Raw genomic sequence first — 22,138 nt, forward strand, 5'->3', positions numbered from 1 at the left:
AGATGGCCAATGTTAAGGAGAATAACCTCTGACCTACTTTTGCCGACAGTCACTCTTAAGCAGCTAAGTTTGGTACATATTTTGGGGAGACAACTTAAGAGAATTCCTTCTGTTCCCCACACTCAAGCTTTCCATCACCTGATTTGCAGTTGTCCAGGGGAAGTTCTTGAACCTGAGGCCCACCAGAAGCCCCAGCATGCCAGTCCTGAGGTTGGGACATAGAACTTTTATATATAGACTCTTCATGGACTTATAGCACTGTCAATTTGGGAAAAGTTTGGCAGTTACTCAAAGTAATAAACAGAGTCACCATTTGGCGTGGCAATTCCACTTTTAGAACAAGAATTCAAAATGTGTATACACATAAGGTTTACACAAAAGTCATATCAGCACAATTCATAATAACCAAAGAGTTGAAAAACTCCAAATGTTCACCTTTTGCTGAATGGATATCTATAAATGGATATCTATAAATCCATATTGTTTGGTAATAGAAAGTAATGAAATACTGATGCATGCTCCCATATGAATGAGCCTTAAAAATATTATGTGACAGAAAGGAAACACTCAGTTCAAGGAACAAAAAAATTTCCAGGATAGGCAAATCCAGAGAAGTAGAAAGTATATTAGTGGATGCCAGAGGTAGGGATAATAGCATATGGAAAGTGATTGTTGCTGAATACAAAGTTTTCCTTTAGGATAATGAAAATATTCTTTAATAGTCATCCTGGGTGTGCACTCTGTGAATATACTGAAAACCATGGAACTGTACATGTTTAAAGGACAGATTTTATGGTATGTAAATTACATCTTGCTAGAGCTATTTTTTCTTAAAGCCATTTAATGCACTAAGAAATATTCCATGCTATGGTTTTCACTGGTCAATGTTTTAAAGAAGTAGGTTATCGGGTCATTCTTCCTAGTCTGTCCTAGTCTAGAAGCTCTGTTGAGACATGTTCACCGGGGGAAACCATGCTGGCATTGGAAATACTGCTGGCATAAAATCCATCAACACAGTTACATGAAAGCCAATGAAGTATGACAAATTACAGACAAGTAAAGCTGTTGGCTTTTGTCAAAAGTATTAACTATACCATGGACTGCCTGAGGAACAAACAAATCTGTCTTTGAAGAAGTACAGCCCGAATACTCCTTAAAAGCAAACATGGCAAAACTTCATCTCACACATATATATGTTGGCCATGTTAGCAGGAGAGACCAGTCTCTGGAGAAGGGCATGAGGGTAAAGTTACAGGGAGTTTTTGTCAAAAATTTTAAAACACACAGTACTCTAAGTTTATAAGAACTTGTTAACAGTTCTTAGATATCCAGACCCTGAGAACTAGACTTAACATGAGGTAAGCCACCTCCTCCTCAGAAACCATGCAATGCTGGATTTCCCACTGGGCAATAATCCAGTGATTCTATCAGATCAAGCAAATCAAGTACTGTGTTGTCTAGTCACTTTGTTACTTGATGAAAATGAACGAGATATCTAGGTTCCCCCCAAATGGAAGTCCTTACACTAAGCCTCTCTGCCATTCCAGATCAGGCCTAAAAGTAAAGTCATCTTATGACTCAGGATAAAAGTTCATTCAACGTTCATTATTAAGCATACTTACAGCTGAAATAAAAACAACTACCATAGTGCTGTCTCTATTTTTTGATAAGCATTGTGCCTCATATATATTGGAAATGCACTGATTTCAATGGTTCCAGAATTTTCATTTTGCTTTCCTTGAAATTTGGATACATTTCAAATTTGTCAAGATGTTATAATTTGGCTTGCAGTACTTCTCCCTCTCAATGGTTCATAAACTAGTGGTATAGGATATAATGAATTACATCTTAGATTTGATGAAATATAGCACTGTTTGAACAAATCCATGCCCAAAAGATCAAATATAAAGAAACAGGTTACCTGAATAAGAATGCTGGGTCCCCTCACTGGAAATGGATGAAGTTCCTCCAATAGCAGTGATGCCTTCTCTCTTGTTAATTATTTTCCGGAATGTTTTACTGATGTCTTTGCTTTTTAACTCCTGCATTAGCTGGAATGGGATATGTGTAAAATTAAGCCTGGATCGGAGAAATTTGCTTTATATGGAAAGGCATCCAAAGAAAAGCAAATCAAGTTTTCTTAAGGAACTTAGTTACTTTCTTACACACAAATCTTGTGTCATTTTACCAATAAATAACACAAAACTCACAAATATGTGTACCTCCCAAACCATTAAAACAATTTTTGTTATAACTGCACTTAAATGGAATACACTGAAATTATTCTAAACTTATCATGACCTTTTATAATACAAATCTAAATTAGCTATGTGATAAAAGGATGTGTGAGTGAAAACAGTTTCTAGTCTGTCCCAAATGGGTTCTCGTTAAAATAAGTCAGTTCTTATGGGGATAACATGGGCTTTCAGAAACTCCCTCTCCATTGTATTCTTATTGAATTCTCTAGAAATAACTAAGACTGAATTCAATGAGTCCGCCACGTTGCAGCCAGAGTGATATATTCTTTAATGCAAATATGATCATGTGGCTTTATACTCTAGTCCTCCTCTCTTGCTTGTTTGCCATTGCTATTAGTATAGCAGCAATATGCAGTACTGTATTGCTATTAGCATAATAGTGATATGCACATGGATATTAGTATAATAGTGGTGTGCCAATGATGCAGCCTTGCTTCTGAAAGAATGGAGGACTTACTGGAAGCACTTGCTAATGAAGATCAAAGACAGCAGTTTTCAGTGTAGAATAAAACGAATTGTAAAGACAACCCAAAATCTGACAACTGAACCAGTAAACAACAACATGACTAACAAAGATGAAGCTGTCAAAGGATTCCATCTTGCTTGGATCCACAGTCAATGCTGATGGAAGCACTGGTCAAGAAATCAAATGATACCAAGAGCTCAAATAGAAAGAAATGTTTAGAAAATAATGATGGTAACATATGTATAAGTATGCTTCATACAATTGATGTATGGATTGTTATAAGAACTGTAAGTGCCCCCAATAAAATCTTTTAAAAAAAGGAAAAGAAATCAAATGATGTATTGCATTAGGTCAATCTACTGTACAAGATTTCTAAAAAGTGTTCAAGAGCAAAGTCACTTTGAGGACTAAGCCATGTCTGACCCAAGCCATGGTGTTTTCAATCACGTCATATGCATGTGAAAGGTATACAATGAATAAGGAAGACAAACAGAGAATGGATGCATTTGAATTACAGTTGTGGTGAAGAATATTATAAGTACCAGGGACTGCCAGAGGAACAAATTTGTCTTGGAAGAAGTACAGCTGGAGTACTACTAAGAAGTAAGGATGACAAAACATGTCATATACTTTGGACATGTTACTAGGAGAGATTAGTTCCTAGAAAAGGATACTATTATTCTTCATAAAGTAGAGTCACTGAAAAGGAAAAGCCCTTCAATGAAATTGATTGACACAGTGACTGCAACATTAGGCTCAACTATGATTTCACAGTGGCGTAGGACTGGATATTGTTTCTTCGTTCTATGATATACAGTCATTATGAGACGAAACACAGACTTGATGACACCTAACAACATTTGTTTATAAATGAAAAGACCCTGCATGGCCTGACCCTAATAGATCTCTCACATATATTTTTTATTCTTACCATCTCAACTCCAACTACAACCACTGGGCCTTTGCATATGCTAGCTCCCCTGCCTCCCTAATGACATTGCTCATTGTCCTACTGCACCTCACCTTTAACTCCTTAAAATTTGTCTTCTGTTTTTAGTTAACTTTTGCAGAGTCAGTGAATTATTTAATGTGGCTCTCGAGCCAATACCTCTGACTCCCACCAAGCTACTTTTCCCTGCATAGGTCTAGTAAGAATGTAGAGGAAGATACTGATAAGATTTACCTGGGAGTAATAGTGAACAGGATTCTCTGGAATGCCATCCTGTTGCATATAAAATGAGCTCTCTAAGGGATTAGGGAAGATCTCACTACCAGCAAGAGCCAAGAGTAGAGAGTATCCTCTGAACCCAAGATCCCTGTGCAGTGAACCTCCTGGATCCAGAAGACAGCTATAACATCAAGTAAAGGTGAGTGCTTTGGGGCAGGAGCCTGGCTTATGGAGCAGGGTGACTCTAGGCCTGCGGTTCTCAACCTGTGTGTTGGGACCCCTTTGAAGATCCAATGACCCTTTCACAGGGGTCACCCGATTCATAACAGTAGCAAAATTACAGTTATGAAGTCGCAACAAAAATAATCTTATGGTTGGGGGTCAGCGCAGCATGAGGAACTTTATTAAAGGGTCGCGGCATTAGGAAGGTTGAGTACCACCGCTCTCGGACTTCATTGGGGAAGGTGGGCTTGCTGACCTTTGGAGCTTGAGCGGAATGTGGTAAAGTTGAAGTTTACAGCAGGGTGGTAGGCCACTATGGGCACTTATCAGCAGACCTGAAAGAACTTTGTTAACCTGTCCCGATGAACAATGGTATCCTGAGCATTTCTCAGGGGTTTTACAATTTGTTAACTTTCTTAGTTAACCCTTTAATCATGAATTTGTTAACTTTCTTAGTTAACCCTTTAATCATGAATATTCTCTGTGAGTTCTGTGTGGCCATTGCAATGGATATTAAAATGTAGAGATATAAGTAGAGAATACTAGTGAAAGCCACAAAATCTTTCCACCTTCCCCAAGTGTCTCAGCCTCCCTCAAACTTCAATCCCTTGTACCTCACACTCATGAAGGGGCACAATAAGTATCTTTGTTACAGTGTTATCTTTCTTTTTTTAATAGTAAGACCTACTTGTTTATCACAAATACAAACTTTCAACAACACTTCAGTGTTATCTTTTATACATTTGTGTTACTCTGTCTTGCCTACCAAATGTAAATTCCACGAAATCAGGGACTATACATCGCTTTTCACGCATATTACTAGCAGTGCCTCTCAGACTTCCTGGCAAAAGAGATGCTCTTTACTTAATGAATGAAGAATCATTTATTTTCATAAATCTTGCATTATATTAATGTCTACATTTTCATAAGAAAAACACAGTCACGGTAGTATTGATGGAAGAAAGTAGTATCCCTTGTTCAACTCTTCACAGGCTCCTGGCAACTTATCCAAGTGATCTCTCATGTCTCCTGGCCTGGAGGCTTGAAGTGTACAAACAGTTCTATAATCTATTTTTCTTTCATTGGATTGAGTTCTGTTATTTTTCACCTCATGCAACTACCTGAACCTAGATATAGTTTAACAATGAAACACAGCTACCATACCTAGCATCAAAATTCACATGCTGCTAACAGGGGAAGCTGAAGTTATTCCTCATGGAAGTAAATAACCGGTTTCCAGAAGGGACGTCATCCATATTGTGTAGCTACTTCAATTATAGAATATAACAGTACGATTCCATTTTCCAAGGCCAACTAATACGACTTCCAGGTTATTTTTATCTACTGGGAGGGGGCTCCTAAAACAATCTGTACACAGAGATACTCAACATGAATTGTAGTTAACTTTAGCCACAAGCAATTAGAGAAATTTTCCTCTGGGTTTTACTCATTGTTAATGGAAATTATTAGTGACTTTTACTATATTTTTACTATGTTTTTTGCAGCTTGGTTTAACCAAGGCAAACAAGGACATCACTGAAATTCTGCTGGAACAAACTGATCAGTGGCCACTAGAAGATTCGATTACTTACTGACACAAACTCTTCGAAGCTGATTTTGCCATCCTTGTTGTTGTCAGCCACTGCTAGAATTTTTTCCACGATCTCTCGCACCTTATAGCCAGGCAGAGGAAGGCTTGCTTCTTTAAAGAGGTCCTGAAGTTCATAATCACTGACATACCCACTGTTGTCAATGTCTATAAAGACAGAAGAAGAGCTGTCAATTATCATGTGTACTGTTGAGTGAAGATCAGACTCAGAGAGTGGTTTGGGGTGCGCACAGTAATACAGAACCTTTCGTGGGTGTTGCAGAGGGGCAGGAACCTCCTCTGCACTTAAACTTTACGGGCATGCTGCATACTTTAGCAAACAAAACACCTCTTCTTCTATTTAAATGGGGTTCTCCTACTACAGGGTGACCACATATATGTTAAGTATAAAGCATAAGCATTGCTCTGACAAATGGAAAAACAGGTTTAGTACATGACTAAGTTTGAAAGACCTAAGACTAGGAAGGTCTCATATATCTAAAAGAAATAGATCAACAATAGTCTAGAGGGAACACCCATACAGACTTTATTTTTCTACGTGTGTGTATGTGATTTGGGTGAAAATTCACAGAGAACGTTGGTTTTCCACTAAACACATACTTTGTTTTGTGGCACTGAATCACTCAATCACTAACTGCCACCGAGTCAATTCCAACACAGAGGAACCCTATGGGGCAGGGTAGAACTGCCCCTTGTGGGTTTCCAGGACTATAACTCTTTACCAGAGAAGAAAATCCCATCTATCGCCCATGGAGCTGCTGGTAGTTTTGAACTGCTGACCTTTCTGTTAGAAGTCCAATGCATAATCACTACGACATCATTGATTACAATGTCTGTAATATAACAGCACTCTCCCCACTTTTTCCCTGTGTTCAGCATTTCTAATAATTCATCCTTCTTTCCTATCCCTTCCTGCTTTCTGCGTCTCACTCCTGAGTGAATTCCTGCCCTTTAGGTCCTAGATGGTTGATTGTTCTTTTCTTCTTCTTTTATAGCTTAACATTATCAGGTTTTTTTCTAAAACAGTCTAATTGACATGTAATTCACATACCATACAAGTGAATGGTTTAAATAAATTATTGTGAAATCACCGTCACAAACAATTTTAGAACATTTTCTTCTTTCTGGTACCATTATTCACTCCCCATTTTGCCTCAACCTCTCCTGCCATAATGGTTGATTGTTCTAAGGACTGCCTACCTCCCTGGTACTAAAGGACTGTCTATTGTTTGACTGAAAGTGTTGAGCCAAAGAGGAGAGTCAGTGCCATGCCAGATGGGCATCTAAGGACTTTGTTTTAGAGGTTCTACCTTTATCAGTCTAGTAAACATAGTCCTTATGATTTCTAGGATATATATATATATATATATATATATAAAATTTTATTGGGGGCTCTTATAGCTCTTATCACAATCCATACATTAATTGTATCAAGCACATTTGTACATTTGTTGCCATCATCATTTTCAAAAAATTTTCTATTTGAGCCCTTAGTATCAGCTCCTCATCCCCACAGCACCACCCACTGTGAACCCTTGATAAATTATAAATTCTTGCTGAGGGCAATTACTGCAGAGGGCAGGGTGTTAAATGTTGATACTTGCATTCGGTTCCCTCTTTCACCCCACACCTTCCCCCTACGCTCATGGTATCGCTTTTCCCATTGCTGTTCCTGGGGGTTTATCTGTACTGAATTCCATGGGTACATGCTCCGGTCTAGCTAGGTTTATAAGGTAGAAATTAGGTTATGATAGTGGTGGTGGGGGGGGGTCCATGGGGGAAAGAAGCATTAAAGAACTAGAGCAGCAGTTCTCAACCTGTGGGTCATGACCCCTTTGGGGGCTGAATGACCTTGTCACAGGCGTTGTCCGATTCATAACAGTAGCAAAATTACAGTTATGAAGTAGCAATGAAAATACTTTTATGGTTGGGGGCTCACCACAACATGAGGAACTGTATTAAAGGTTCATGGCATTAGGAAGGTTGAGAACCACTGAACTAGAGGAATGTTGTGTTTCGTCAGTGCTACACTGCAGTCTGGCTGACTCATCCTTCCTTGTAACCCTGTGAGAGGATGTCCAATTGTGTACAGATAGGCTTTGGGTCTCAACTCTGACCCCACTCATTCACATCGGTATGATTGTTTTGGGTCTTCTGATGCCCAATACCTGATCCTATCGACACCTTGTGATCACACAGGCTGATGTGCTTCTTACATGTGACCTTTGCTGCTTCCCTACTATATGTCCACTTGTTTAACTTCAAGCCTTTAAGACCACAGAAGTACATCTTTTAATAGCCGGGCACCATCAGCTTTCTTCACCACATTGGCTTATGTACCCATTGTGTCTTCTGTGATTGTGTCAGGAAGGTGAGTGTCACAGAATGCCAGGTTATTAGAACAACATGTTCTTGCATTGAGGGAGTACTTGAGTAGACGCCTAATGGATTTCTAGTTCTGTTATACATTTTTCTCCTACTCTATCAAGGACCTCCTATTGTGCTCCCTTTCTGAGAAGTGGGCAGTGACCGCTGGGCAGCACCTGGTTCTTCCTCTGGTTTCAGGTCATTGAGACTGGAGTTCACGTGGTCTTATTTCCATGGGGTTTTTATTACCTTTGTTCTTCTTTGCTCCAGAAACAGAACAACCTATAGTTGCACCTTGGATGGCCACTCATGAGCTTTCAACACTCAAGTTGTTACCAAAATAAGCCCATCCAGATCCTAACTTTTGGCAAGTTACAAAATGGAACGTGTTCTGACCTCATGTTCCACATAAAATAAGTGTGTCATATAAAAAGCACATTAGGCATTTCTGTTCTAGATTTCATTTAATGGCAGATCTGTTTCATTCATCAATAATTCATTGCTTCTTCATTATGTATTTATGATATCATTATGAGGGTTGAATCATGTTTGGTGTCATTTTGAGATAGGATGTTCAAGAAATAATTTCACAACTGTATTTGGACTTTGAGAAACAAGTTTCCAGGGATTTTTGCATCAGTGCAGAGAGGCTCTTCCCTAGATATTGAGTATCATTCTTAACAAAGAACAAAGAGGGATAACCCCACCTGTTCCCAGAGTCAAGAGAGAGAGGTGGATTGTTCCCGCAGTTCCCTGGATCCACCAGGTGTGTGTGCTCTTTGCTACTCTGATAGGAGTCACTTTGTTTCCTGTGTTTTCTCTCTCAAGAACAGAGCTGTCATCACCACAACTAAATTATTAATAAAAAACCAAATTTTCCCTTGCAGCTCTAATTTCTAAATTTTAGAATGAATTCTGTGCTGAACTATGAAACAGTTCTCACTGATAACCAAAATATTGCTATGCTCTCATAAGTCAGCTAGGAAGCAAAGTTGCTTGCTATTGCAACCATAATACTGATTTCTTTGAATCGAAAGAAAATTCTTGTCATTGGTACATTACCAATTTAGAATCTTTTCTCATAGTTCTGAAATACAGCACCGTGGTGAGGTATGTTTAAAAACCAGCAAGGCTGAGGGCAAAATTATTTCCCTGCTAACCATCATACTAAAATATTGTGAATGGTGAGAAGACAGAACTCTGAGCAGAGAGACCCAGGTACTTAAATACTAGCTGTGTCCCTTATGACCTCTGATTTGGTAGGACATGACAAGATATAATAGACATCATTTAATAAGCACATATTCTGTGCCAACTACTCTGAGGTAGTCATTTTTTCATTTTACAGATAGAAAATCAAAGCGGAGGTTAAATAATCATCCCAAGGTTTATAGTTTACAAAGAAACAAGACTGAGAAATATTTTAAATCCCCAGTTCTTCCTTCACAGTGACCCCGGAGTATCTCATCCAATAAGCAACATGGGTGTGTTCATTTCTTCTGAGAAAAATGGTTTTGTACAAATTATCAGAAGGCTTGTTGAGTTAGTGAGCAGCAGTTTATCTTGTAAAAATGACTGAGTGTTAGTACTTTCCTAACACAGAGAATATTATATTGCTATCAGAATTATTTCACCAATGAATTATTTACTCAAAATATCATTAAATAAATATTGCAAGATTATATGCCCAAGGCATAGATTAAAATTAGTGTATATTAATAAATATATTATATTTATTATATTTATTATTAATAAATTAATATATTACTAATTCATTGGGTACCATTTTTATTCAGTCTCCCACAATGCATCTATGAAACAAAAGAATACCCAACAAGGAGAGACACTTATTATTTCTTCTGTTTCAATGCTCAAAAGGGGCAGATTTCCCAGTTTTTGTCTGGAAAACACCACATAAAATCCATGATAACATTATTAAGAATAATTTTCTAGAGATCATATCATATTCTTGCTCAAATGGCAATTATGAACACAGGCCTCAAGAGAAAGAAAAGGCCAGCTTGAGGCACTCCCAACGAGCCTGAATCCACCACCATCCCATGGAGCTGGTACTTTGAAGGGTGAGTTACTGTGAGAGAGGTTGTGCAGCGAGAGATGGAAAGACCCAAAGGGTTGCAGAATTCATTTGATTGCACAGCAATGATTTGCATGAGTCATGTTTCCTGAGAGCATTTTTTAAGGGGGGTGGGGTGGAGAGGAAGCTTCACTTAGTGAAACAGCTTTTCTTTGTATTAGTCTTAAAGTCATTCTGCATGGTGTCCTGTCTACATCAGTGGTGCAGTGAGGTGGTGACCAACATCCTCTGACTTATCAAGGTGGAGGGAGAACCATCATTAGCATCAGTCCAATGCCAAGTTTGATGAGGTGGAAGTCAAACATGCCTCCACCCTCCTAACTTTTTTATCAACTCTGACACTAGCTGCCCCTCCCACAGTACTCTCTATTACTCTGATAAGTTTGCTAGTTCATTGCAATGGCCAAACAGAACTCAGACTATACTCACACATATGGAGTTTATCAGGGTTGTTGGTAACAGGTTACAGTTCAGCATCAGAAACAACTCCAGACCGTTTTTCAATCAGAACAGCCCTTTCTCATCAGTACCTGAAAGCACACCCAGGTCCCACAACCCTGTAGCCCCACAGCCTCTGTTCTGCTCAAGGGTGTGTTACAAAGTTCTTTTAGATCTGTCAGTATCTGGCCAAAGACACCCACTCCATCAGTAAGCCTAAACCAGAAGGCACTTAGCTTGAGCTCCATGGGCCAGCAAATATAGCTACCTAGATGAGTGCCCAAACATGTCAGTCTGCCAGCAAGCCTCTTGCCCCCAAACAATTAGCTCTCTCATTCCAAGGGCTATGACACCACTGGTATGCCTTGTGCCGGTGTCCTGACTCTGCCAACTCGGACTCCAATGTCACAGCTCTGTCTCCTGGATCAAGAGGATCCATGAAGGGACATCAGGTCCAAAGGACTCCACTCCTATGTCTTGATGATAGTACAATTTCTTTCGCACCACCGGATGGCTCATTAAAAGCCTAGTAGAATGGCAGAATCACTCGGCATGACAGTTCCATACACCGAGTTCCTATAGTCTCACCCCACAAAAGTGTAATGGACCTTATTCATAGGATCAGCAAGCTAAACTATCCAATACCCTCACCTCACTGAGCCACAAGCACCTCCCATCTGCATAACCCTACCCAGTCATTGGTGGGAGTTACAAAGACTATAGTTGGAAGAGTCATATCATGTAATTCACCAAACAGAAAGGAGTTTTACCCATTATACACTAGGTTTATGATAAATCTAAGCATAAGATACACTGTGGTGATTATATCCCTGAGTGTGATGGTTAAGGGTAGGTGTCAATGTGGCAAGGGCATGCATGAGTTCAATGGCTTGGCAGATATTATGTACCCATCCTCCACGTTGTGATCTGATATGAGTTGAAAGGGGTGTTTCCCTGAAGATATGACTGCATCCAATATATACAGATGTTTACCAGTCTCCACCATCCTGAGCCCAAAGAACTAGATGGCACCCAGCTACCACCATCATCTGCTCTGAAAGGATCACAATAGAAGGTCCAGGAGAGAAGTGTGGAACAAAACTCAAAATCATAAAAAAGCTGAGGCTTACTGGTCAAATAGAGCCTGGTGCAACCTCAAGATTATGAACCTCAGTCACCATTCAGGTCAGGAATGGAACTAACCCTGTCATAGAATATTCAGCCATTTAAGATCAGAGATATAGAATCTACCCAAGGACAAAACTCAGGGAGCTAGGCATGAAGGAGGAAAGGAAATGGGAAACACAGGAGAACTGGAATAGAGGAAGGTACATTGAGGGAATTTCAATGGATGACTTGAAACAAAGTTATTTATGCAGTTAAATGTAAAACTGATTAGCTGCCCTATAAACAACCTAATTTACAGTAAAAAGTTTGAAAAACACATTAATGCAATTTCAAAATATTTTTTATACTGTACTATAATATTTTATTAACATATGCGTGTGTATATATATGTGTGTGTTCTTTCAAAGGCCACCTTCTCACAAACCTGCATGCAACTTGTCCTAAGCTTTGGTTCCTAGTACATGAAATAATAATCTACCTGCTGAACTATTGGTTTTGTGTATCATCAGCTCCCATAACCCAAAGAGCTAGCAGTCTTACATCTGACCAGTTTGATGCCTGGCCCATGATTTTTTTTTTTTGTCTTACCAGCATCCATCCACACCTATGTGAGTCATTTCCTTGGAATCAATCAATCACTCTTTCTCTCTACAGATTTGTGGGTATGTACATATGTACACACACACACACACACACACACACACACACACACTTTGCTTCACTAGTTTTGCTCCTGTAGAGAACTCAGCCAGAGACAGAAGCCTGCTAAGGAAGGGGCCTACGTGGTGGTGTCACTGTCCAAATGTCAATTCACCCTGCTCACCTTTCACTCGGTTCAACTTTCACTTGCGTGCATTTCCAGATTAATACAAAAGATCATGCTGACATTCATTTTGTTTGACATAAGTTACTTAAGAGCAAATTGTGGAAGAATCAAGATTCAACAGAATTAAGGAGGAATTTTTTGAAAAATTTTAAAGAAAAAGTTGTCAATGATAATGTATGAAAGACAAGAAAATTTAGACATATGGCATTTAAAAACAATGCTAAGATTTTCTAAATATCCAGCCTGAAGTCATAAAATATCATTGGTGGTAATCGAGATATAAAGGCCAGAGTTCAGTTAACACACAAGGAAGTGTTTCTGTATTTTTACGTATAATGAGGATACCATGTGAAGCATATTCAGTTACAGTGTCATTCATTAACCTGGATTACTCTCTGCAAAGACATGATCAAAGGATTCAAAGTCCAATTGTAGAAAGTCAAGGTATTCTTAGCTTATGTCTCAGAAAGGAAAAGAAAAGAAAGAATCCAGTGAAAGCTAGGTAGGAAAAAAGAAATCAATAAAGCTCCCAGGTAATTGGGTGGTGGTAGCGGCAATGAAAAGCATTATCCCACTCCTGCAAATCTACCATCAAGAACAGGAAGATCCTACTTTGCTTTCCTCCGGCATACCTATTTTATTAAAGGCTTCTTGAAGCTCTTCCAGCTCCTCCCGAGAAATGGTAGTAGTACTGTTTTCCATCTTTGGACAAGAAGGATTATCTTCAGGCCTTTATATCTAGAAAAAGTAATATTTTAAAAGGAACATTAGCCCTTTGGAAACATTTATTGAATTAATATAAGGTACAAAGAACATGCAATCTCTAGAAGTCCTGCAGAACGTCTGGCAGACATGAATGGAGACCCAGTAAGGGAAAGGAACATCTGTTTTTCACATCAGGTGCTCTAACAGGGCACAGGCCTTTCTCAAGGGCTTGCATAATTATTATTTACATTTCCCATTATTTCACTAAAATAACCACATCAAGTTTCAAGAAAGTGTAGCATTTATAAATGTATGTAATGGGTGAAATCAGAAAGTAAAGCTTAAAGACACAAATCATTTCCACAAAAAAGGTAAAATTATGCACACGTTCATCCTGGAATGGAATTTGTAGTTTCAATGGTCAGCTTTACAATATTCAACCACTACTACATCCTTTCTCTGCCATCTGCTGGATCCTTCTCATGCTGAGAAACCAAGACAGACTAAAAAGAAAACTATTATCTAAAAGGAATTTGTTAAAATAAAAAAATTTAAAAGCAAGCCAATAGTGTTCATTGTAGAAAATAAGTGGTGTACCAAATGCCCATAACCAACTCATAGCAAACTCACACACAGCAGAACAAACACTGCCCTGTCCTGTGGCTGTCTTACAGTTTTGTTATGTTTGAGCCTATCATTGCAGTCACTGTAACAATCCATTTTGTTGGGGGTTTTCTTCTTTTATAGGACCCTTTACCAAGCATGATGTCCTTTTCCAGGGACCGGTCTCTCCTGAAAGTACATGAGGCAATGTCTCGCCATCCTCCCTTCTGCGGAGAATTCATGCTGTATTCTTTCCAAGAAAGATTTGTTGGCTTTTTTGGCAGTCCATGATACTTCCAATATTCTTCACCAGCACCATAATGCAAATGCCTTGATTCTTCTTCAGTCTTCCTTATTCAAAGTCCAACTTTCACATCCATATGAGGCAATGGAAAATACCATGGCTAGGATCGGGCCTGCCTTCATTCTCAAAGTAACATCCTTACTTTTCAACATTTTAAAGAAGTCTTGTGCAGCAGATTTACTTGCAACGTGTCATTAGATTTCTTGACTGCAGCTTCCATGAGCTTGGATCATGGACCTAATAAGCAAGGTGAAATCCTTGACAACTTCAGTCCTTTCTCAGATTATCATGATGTCTCTACTGGTCCATTGTGAAGATTTTTGTTCTCTCTACATTAAAATGTAATCCATTTTGAAGGCTGCAATTCATATCTATTATTTTAATCCATAACCCATAATTTTAATCCATCATCAATACTCTTGAATCTAGAAATTTAAGAGGTCTCCAGCAGTATACAGGCTAATAATCTGTTGTGAACCATAGACTTTCATTGACTAACTTTTAGAAGTAGATTACCAGACCTTTCTTCCTGGTCTTAGTATGAAAGAAATGCTAAAACCTAATCCTATGAGTATTTGAAATACTGGTGGTATAGCTTCCAGATTTATGGCAACATACAAACCACTACAGTACTACACCAACTGAAAGGTGGTGGTAAAGCCATACAAAGGATGCATAATAGATGTGGGACAGAATGGAGTCTCCCAACAACATAGCCACATGCATGAGCATGCAAAATTAGGCATAGTACGTAAAGCTATAAATTATTTAAATAATTCTGGAAAATATTTTAATATATTCAAAGTAATTTTTTACAATGTACTCATATTTCCCTCAGAAATACCAGAACTTAAAATTTACCCTAAGGGGACAATTAGTCCAATGAACTAGTGGATCAAGTGAACACCAGTCTCTGTGACCCTGAGACCAGAAGAAAAAGATGGCGGCCAGCTATCACTTCTAATTGCTCTGAAAGAAATCACATTAGAAAGTCCTAGAGAGAGTTGGCAAAAATGTAGAACAAAGCTCAAAATCATTAAAAAAAAGGCTTACTGCTCGGATACACACTGGTGGAATCCCCAAGACTATGGTCCATAGTCACCCTTTAGATCTGGAACCAAACTCACTTCCATGGCTAACAATCCTCAGGTCTATAGGCAAACAATGGCCTTAGGCAGGGAGCCACACTTTGAATAATCAACCATTTGAGATCAGAAGGGCAGTACTTACCCAAAGACAAAGCACAGAAGAGTTGGGAAAGAAGGAGGAATTAGAAACAGGACAACAGAGAGAGAGAGTAAGCTAAGTGTTATTACATTGTGGAGAGTGCAATAAATGACATGAGACAAAATGTGTATGAATTGTTGGCTAGAAAATGAATTTTACTTGTTAGCATACATCTAATTCACAATACAAAGCTAGAAAAGAATGAAAATGGAAATTCACCATTTTTGTAAAATTATATTTATAGGAGATACATCATCCCTGAACATTTTTATTTATTCAGGGAAACCCATAAATTTCCAGAATAGTTCATTCAGTGAATTGGCATATCATACTAAGTCGTGAGGAGCCCACCTAAGAATAGGGACCCTTTGTCATCTGGGGTCTGGATACCAGCTTGTTTTCGTGTTCCTTCTAAGTGATCGAATCCTATCTCTCACAATTATTCTTGAACTTGGTTCTAATTAATTTTTCATTATATTTTTGGCTGTTGTTTTTTAATACACCATTGCTCATTGGTTAATTCTATATTGCATGAAGTGAGCAGGGGTTAAATAGTTTATCTTATTCCCCAGATGCAGTTTCTTACATCTTAGCATTTTATTGAAGTTTTACTTTTGTAACTTAAAACTATTTACAAGCATACTTACTTTTGTGTTGATAGAGATTACGCTAACCTCTTAAGATTTTTAAACTTAATTCCTCAAGTCTATAAAATGTTCATTCTGTCTTGTCTGGCTTTGAATCTCTGGTCTTGACTAGCCTGTGCATCCCTTCCCACTTTTGAAATGATTTTTATCCTTTGCCTCAAGTTTTAAAGGTAGCTGTCCAATTTTAGCATTTTCATTCCACAGAAAAGCTGCAAATTTCCAGTGCTTGTATTGTTCTTGCATTCCAAATGATAAACAAACCTAGGGTTCTATTCTTTTTCTTATTTTAATTTTAATATTTATTTATTATTTAAATCATTTTATTGGGGGCTCGTACAACTTGTATCACACAGCTAAACTATGGCAGAACTCAGCTGTGGTCCCCCAATTATAATTTGCTATCAAGCCATCAACACATATAAATATATATTTGTATAATAATTTACATGCAATATAAGGGTAATTCAAAAAGTCTTGCTATAAGGGTTCTAGTTCATATATAAAATGAAAACAAGACCTGCTGCCATCATATTTATTCTAACTCATAGCAATTGTACATAGAGTTTCTGAGGCTATAAATCTTTACTGAAGCAGATAGGCCTCATTTTTCTCCAGTGGAATAGCTGGTGGACTCAAACCACCGACTTTATCCAATGGTACCAACAGGCTCATGCTCAGGCTTACACCAAACAAAACATATTTAAACCTGTCTCTGCAATCAGTGGATGGCTGCAGACAAGTTCTCTTCACAGTACACTTGACTTTTTAGGGTGCTTTCAAAAAAAGGTCCAATTAAAATAGTGGCTTCCAAGGTGTTCAACTAAACTCAACATAGAGAGATCAGCTAGTCGGTTATAGTGACTGTTTTCTGGGATTCCTAAGGGGGAATCTTGATGGATTTTCTCAAAGGACCCAGATGATGACCGGAGATTATTAGGCAAAAGTTTTATGGAAATGGAAAACTGCATCAATGAGAAAAAAACCTGATGGAATATTTTTCTATAGTGAAAATTCTCCTGTTCTTTCTTCGAGGGTAGCGAGCGCTGTCCTATGAAGATGTCATTGGGAAATCTCACCCCAAATACTCTACAACTCTGATCTTGACTCTTTAGACTTCTCTTTGTTCCCAAGACTCAAAGAACATTTAAAAGGGACACCACTGAGACCCTTTATAATGCCAAGCAACATAGCTGTTTTGATCTGGTATCAAATATTTTCCTGAGAATTTGTCCATACTGAAAGAACCAAGGTTAATTTTTTTCCATTTATTTTACAAGGCCAAAAAAATCCAAACCCACTGCTGCCAAATCAATTGCAACTCATAGTGACTCTATCTGCTAAGCAAGCTTTCCTAAAAATGACCAGTATGAAGTCAATACTATAAATAACATTCATCTCAAATGAGCAAAATAATGTCCCAATTGCCTGGATATCCTAGGAACCACAAAAGCATCCATCAGACATGCTTATTAAGAGCTACACTAGGTGTGAAGTGATATTTATTTGAAACTATTATTTCTGACCTCTTAAATATCTGAAGCATAACACTCTCCTGTAAAAACAAGGTAGTTCAAAAAATAACAATATATAGTTATCTTAACCTTGGGTTTTTTTCTGCCTCACTCTTTCCAAGTATTTACTTCCAAATCTGCTTCCAAATTTCATTACTTCCAAATCTGCTTTGTGCTGTCAACTAATAATCCACCTCACTTAGGCTTCTAGCCTTTGCATGATCTACTCCTGGCCATTTCCCTACACTCAGTCCACTTCCTTTTTCCTTCTTCCTGGCATTAGACATGATCCCCATCTTTTACTTAGCTTAGTGTTGCAATGTATTCTACATTGTGTATATGGGGAAAATATAGTAAAATCATTAATGGCACTATTTCTATTCCGACTGTAGAAAATAGTATTAGGTAGGAAGGGCCTGGTAGACTAAGGGAAAAAAGCATATTTCTATGGGAAATAGGCCAATCGTTGAAGTAGAAAGAAAATATTTTGAAAATGATGAGGGCAACATATGTACAACAGCGCTTGACACAATGGATGGGTGTATGGATTGTGATAAGAGCTGTAAGAGCCCCCAATAAATGATCTTTTAAAACTTCAGTTATTTTGGTAAATGTCCTGAAACAATCTTTTGATTATGTTCTCCTTAACAAATTTGAATAATATCTAGTTATATTATGCCATTTGAATAGGAATTTAAAGTGCCTCTTTGTAAACTACATGGGACTTACTGTGTCACTCAGCACATATCACATAAAACTTTGGGTTGGAAGTTTAGACAAATTGTACTCAAAGTAATTGTAGCATATGAAAGGGCAATGTAAGGAGAAGGTCAAAGACGTGTGTATGTAAAGCATACATGTGTGCAAGAGAGCAAAAATGAGGAAGAGTCCACAGGCTTGTGGGAAAAAAGATAAACAAAAGTTCTTATGTATCATTTCGTGAGTGAAGACTTCGGGCTGTGGAAAAACTTTACCCTTCTTCGTTTAGACAAAGTGGAAGTCAGAGGGGTGTGTGGCCTCAGAGGAAAGATCCGAACCAGGATAGCAGGGTAAAACTATCAACAAAGACGTTGTGAAGTCAGAAATGGACAGACATGAAAAAGGATTGATTGAAAAGAGTTTGGAAGCAGAAGTTTGCCCAGTCAATCAAAGCCGTTGGCGCCACAACTCTGACTTTCACTGCTTTGTGTCTGGAATTTAATCATGGATGCACCTCTATTCAAATGTTCTTTATTTGACTTGCGTAACTAAGTGAATGAGTGTGCAAAGTTAATCAGAAATGTTCATTAAATGGTGAGGTCAGCGGGGGAGAACGAGAGAGAGAAAAACAGGTCTCTGCACACAAATATCTCCCACCGAAGTTCTTTTTATTATCCCTCACTAACACCAGACAGGGAAGTCCAAGCACTCAAAGTCATCAGTGTGGGAGAGTTGGAGGATGGCCCAGGCAAAGAAGGGCAGTATGTGAACTGTGCCTTGCCTCCTCTGTGTCCCTCTGGCCTCTCAATCTGGGTGCACTAATGGGTCTGGCCATACCTTCGCCAGTACAAGCCGTTCCCTCACTGCAGCCCATCCAAGGGACAGAGAAATTTGTGCCACTTTGCTAATCAGTGCATTACATTCCCTAGCCACACTCATTTGTTTGGGAATGAGGTTTTGGTTAATCAGTGCCAAGACAGCACAGGAAGGTTTTGTGGAGCTTTCTGGAGTGAGCATCCTGCTCACATACTTAAGCCCACACAGCAGGAAGTAATTCATCAGAGCACCTGCCACCAACTTGCTTCCACAAGGACAGAAGCAATGCTGAGAAATAAACCCAATACAACACAGCAGGGAGCAAAGTGAAGAGAACCTGGCAAGTTGAGTCCTGAAATCCACCAGGCTAAACCCTTATAACACATTACTGATATGAAAGCAATGCTTTCCTTTCGGGGCTAGTTTAAACTAGTTTCCATTGCTCACAACAAAAAGACTCCAATTGATATATGGAGAGCTATAATCCTAGTACTAGACATAAATTGGAGCGCAATTATAATAAACATAATTTACCCAAAGAAAATGGGGGAGGGGTCAGTTCCTCAAAGGAGAAAGAATATTTCTATATTGAGAAGTATTAAACTATAACCATATTTCTGAATAGATTTTACCATCTACATTTGGAGCATTACTTTTGTCATAATTTGTATTTTGCCACCACCTTATCTAATCTTGGACATTCAGGACATCAATGAACTACAGGACTAATCAGCTATGGCTGATCCCCCATCAGCAATGCAGAGGATTACATTCATAGGTTAAAGGTCACTAGGACTATACCTTACTTCTTTTTACTTGTTTACCTCTTTCCTTCATCCAGAGTCTTCCCATTCCTCTTTTAATTTCATGTCTAGTTAAAAGCCAGAAGCCAAGCTGTGTTAGACAGGGTTCTCCAGAGAGATAAAACCAAATTGCTGATAATTTAATATATTTATTTATAAAGATAATTAGATATATAGCAAGAAATGAACTGTTAAATCATATACAGATAAATATATAATACAAGAAAGAAACAGTTAACTTACAAAGCACTACAAATGGCTCAATTCAACTCACTCCCGTGAGAGACTTGTGAGAGACTAGCAGTCCTTCAAGTCTAGTCTGCTGCCAGATCTTCCTCTATTTAGAGAGAGAGCTAGGCTATCTCAGCACAGCAGCCAATCAGAAGGCAGGTCACCAACTGCCAGCCAGGTCACCAACTGCCAGTCCCCAGCTCCAGCGATGTCTTAAAGGGACCTCAACTTACAGTGACACAGTCCACAGGCTAGGGGTCCCACAGGTAGTGTAGCCTTTAAATTGAGGCACAGGACAAGCAAGGCAGCCGCACACTGGTCGGATGATCAGAGTGAGAGACAAGAAAGACGAGGCTCACCGAGCCATTTATCTCTCTGCCCTTCAGTTAATCCCACGTGTGTTTATCAGGCAGGCTGGCACAATAAACTATCTCACAAGCTGTAGCATATTATGGGGAATGGGCATTGTTGGAAGAGCACAGAAGAGGAGGAAGGGCAAGGAATATGGCTGTAATGAAATAACAGGGTTTCCAGCCAGGTCTTCTCAGTTCAGTTATAACAGAGACAGTAAAACAGACCAAAATTTGGATGGATCAGAATAATAGGAATGACAAAATTATGGGTCGAAGCCCTGCTAACAACGTAATTTGGCTCTTAGAAAACAATGGCAGTGTGAGTTGCATAGCAACCAACTCCTCTTGTTTGCGGAAATTTGAACCAAGTTGGAAACAGCCAGTGCCCTGCTCAAAGGTGGCAATCATGGCAGTCGACCACGACATTTCAATTGCATGTCCTGCCAAGAATCCAATCTCATGCACCAGGCTTCTGAAAGGAGTCACTACTCCTTTTCTAAATCTCCCCTTCCAGGATCCTGGCCCATTTTCTTAGTTCCCATTATCAGTGCAGGCCACCCATGTGCTATACCCTAAGGTTTGTTCCAGGTTCACTTAGCCAGCCATGATTGAACTGGTTCAGATGGATTCAAACCCCAGTAAAAACATTCAACATCAACAAACCATTAAGACCAGGAAATTACAAATTCATTACAGGTAAGGAGAAAAGTAACTTAGCAAATTCTCAAGAAAAAAAAAATGTCTTAAGAATCTTCAGGTCTATTAAACACCCCAGCAAGCACAGGCACATATGAGTGAGTATCAATTTCCTTTAAGTGAGTTCAATTTCCAAAGAATTAGTCACTCTAGACCTCAGTATGACCACACCATAATTGCTTTACAACATGGTAATATCTACCAAAGTATAAGGAAACCAGAGAGATACATGGTAAACAGGGATTCAGAAATGAATGGTGCTGAAAATAAGATTTAAGAACACTAACAACAACAAAAAAAGAACACTAACAAACACATAATTCTTCATTCTTTTTTGGAGTAGTATTTTTACCTTTGATCAAATACCCAATAATAGTTATGGCTTCTCAAAGATATTCATCTGAAAGAAAGTTTAAGTAGAAACCGTAGAAATTAGCAGGTTTTTCAAATCAAATTTATTTGCTGTTTTTATTCTTGTTTTACACTAACAGCTTGTAAACATTTCAGGAGATGTCACTTCTAATACTTTAAAATCATGGAATTCACCTAGTTATTTTCTATCTTAAGATTCTAGAGGAAGAAAATATTCTATAAAGTGATGTCTCTCACAACTGAATTTTCTCTTATGTTCCCTTAAACTACATTTGAGGCAATTCACTACACCAAATTACCACTTCAACAATTTTAGTGAAACCTCTGTCTCTATAAGGAGCCCTAGCTGTGCAGTGGTTAAGCACTCACCTGCTAATCAGAAAGTCAACAGTTCTTTAAGACCTCAGACGCTATATCTTTTGATAGCCGGGCACCATCAGATTTCTTCACATTTGCTTATGTACCCGATCTTATTGGGGAGGTGAGCACACAATTATATGATTTTTTGTTCTTTGATGCCTGATAACTGATGCCTTCAGCACCTTGTGATCACACAGGCTGGTGTGCTTCTTCCATGTGGGCTTTGTTGCTTCT

At 38.6% G+C, this 22,138-nt stretch overlaps 1 protein-coding gene across 4 annotated transcripts in view; it reads right to left on the reverse strand.

Moving 5' to 3' along the window:
- Nucleotides 1-22,138, reverse strand: part of PLS1 (plastin 1) — a 126,048-nt gene that overhangs the window by 46,578 nt on the left and 57,332 nt on the right. For all 4 annotated transcript variants that reach the window (XM_004712068.3, XM_045287449.1, XM_045287451.1 and 1 more), the window contains exons 2-4: nucleotides 13,210-13,315; nucleotides 5,707-5,870; nucleotides 1,922-2,051 (exon numbers count right to left, since the gene is read on the reverse strand). In XM_004712068.3, coding sequence (XP_004712125.1) covers nucleotides 1,922-2,051; nucleotides 5,707-5,870; nucleotides 13,210-13,279 — 364 coding nt within the window. In that variant the 5' untranslated portion in view covers nucleotides 13,280-13,315. The remainder of the gene's footprint in view (nucleotides 1-1,921; nucleotides 2,052-5,706; nucleotides 5,871-13,209; nucleotides 13,316-22,138) is intronic.

Source organism: Echinops telfairi, unplaced genomic scaffold (assembly GCF_000313985.2).
Source record: "Echinops telfairi isolate 266 unplaced genomic scaffold, ASM31398v2 ScPeMD7_16;HRSCAF=60, whole genome shotgun sequence".
Lineage (NCBI taxonomy): Eukaryota > Metazoa > Chordata > Mammalia > Afrosoricida > Tenrecidae > Echinops > Echinops telfairi.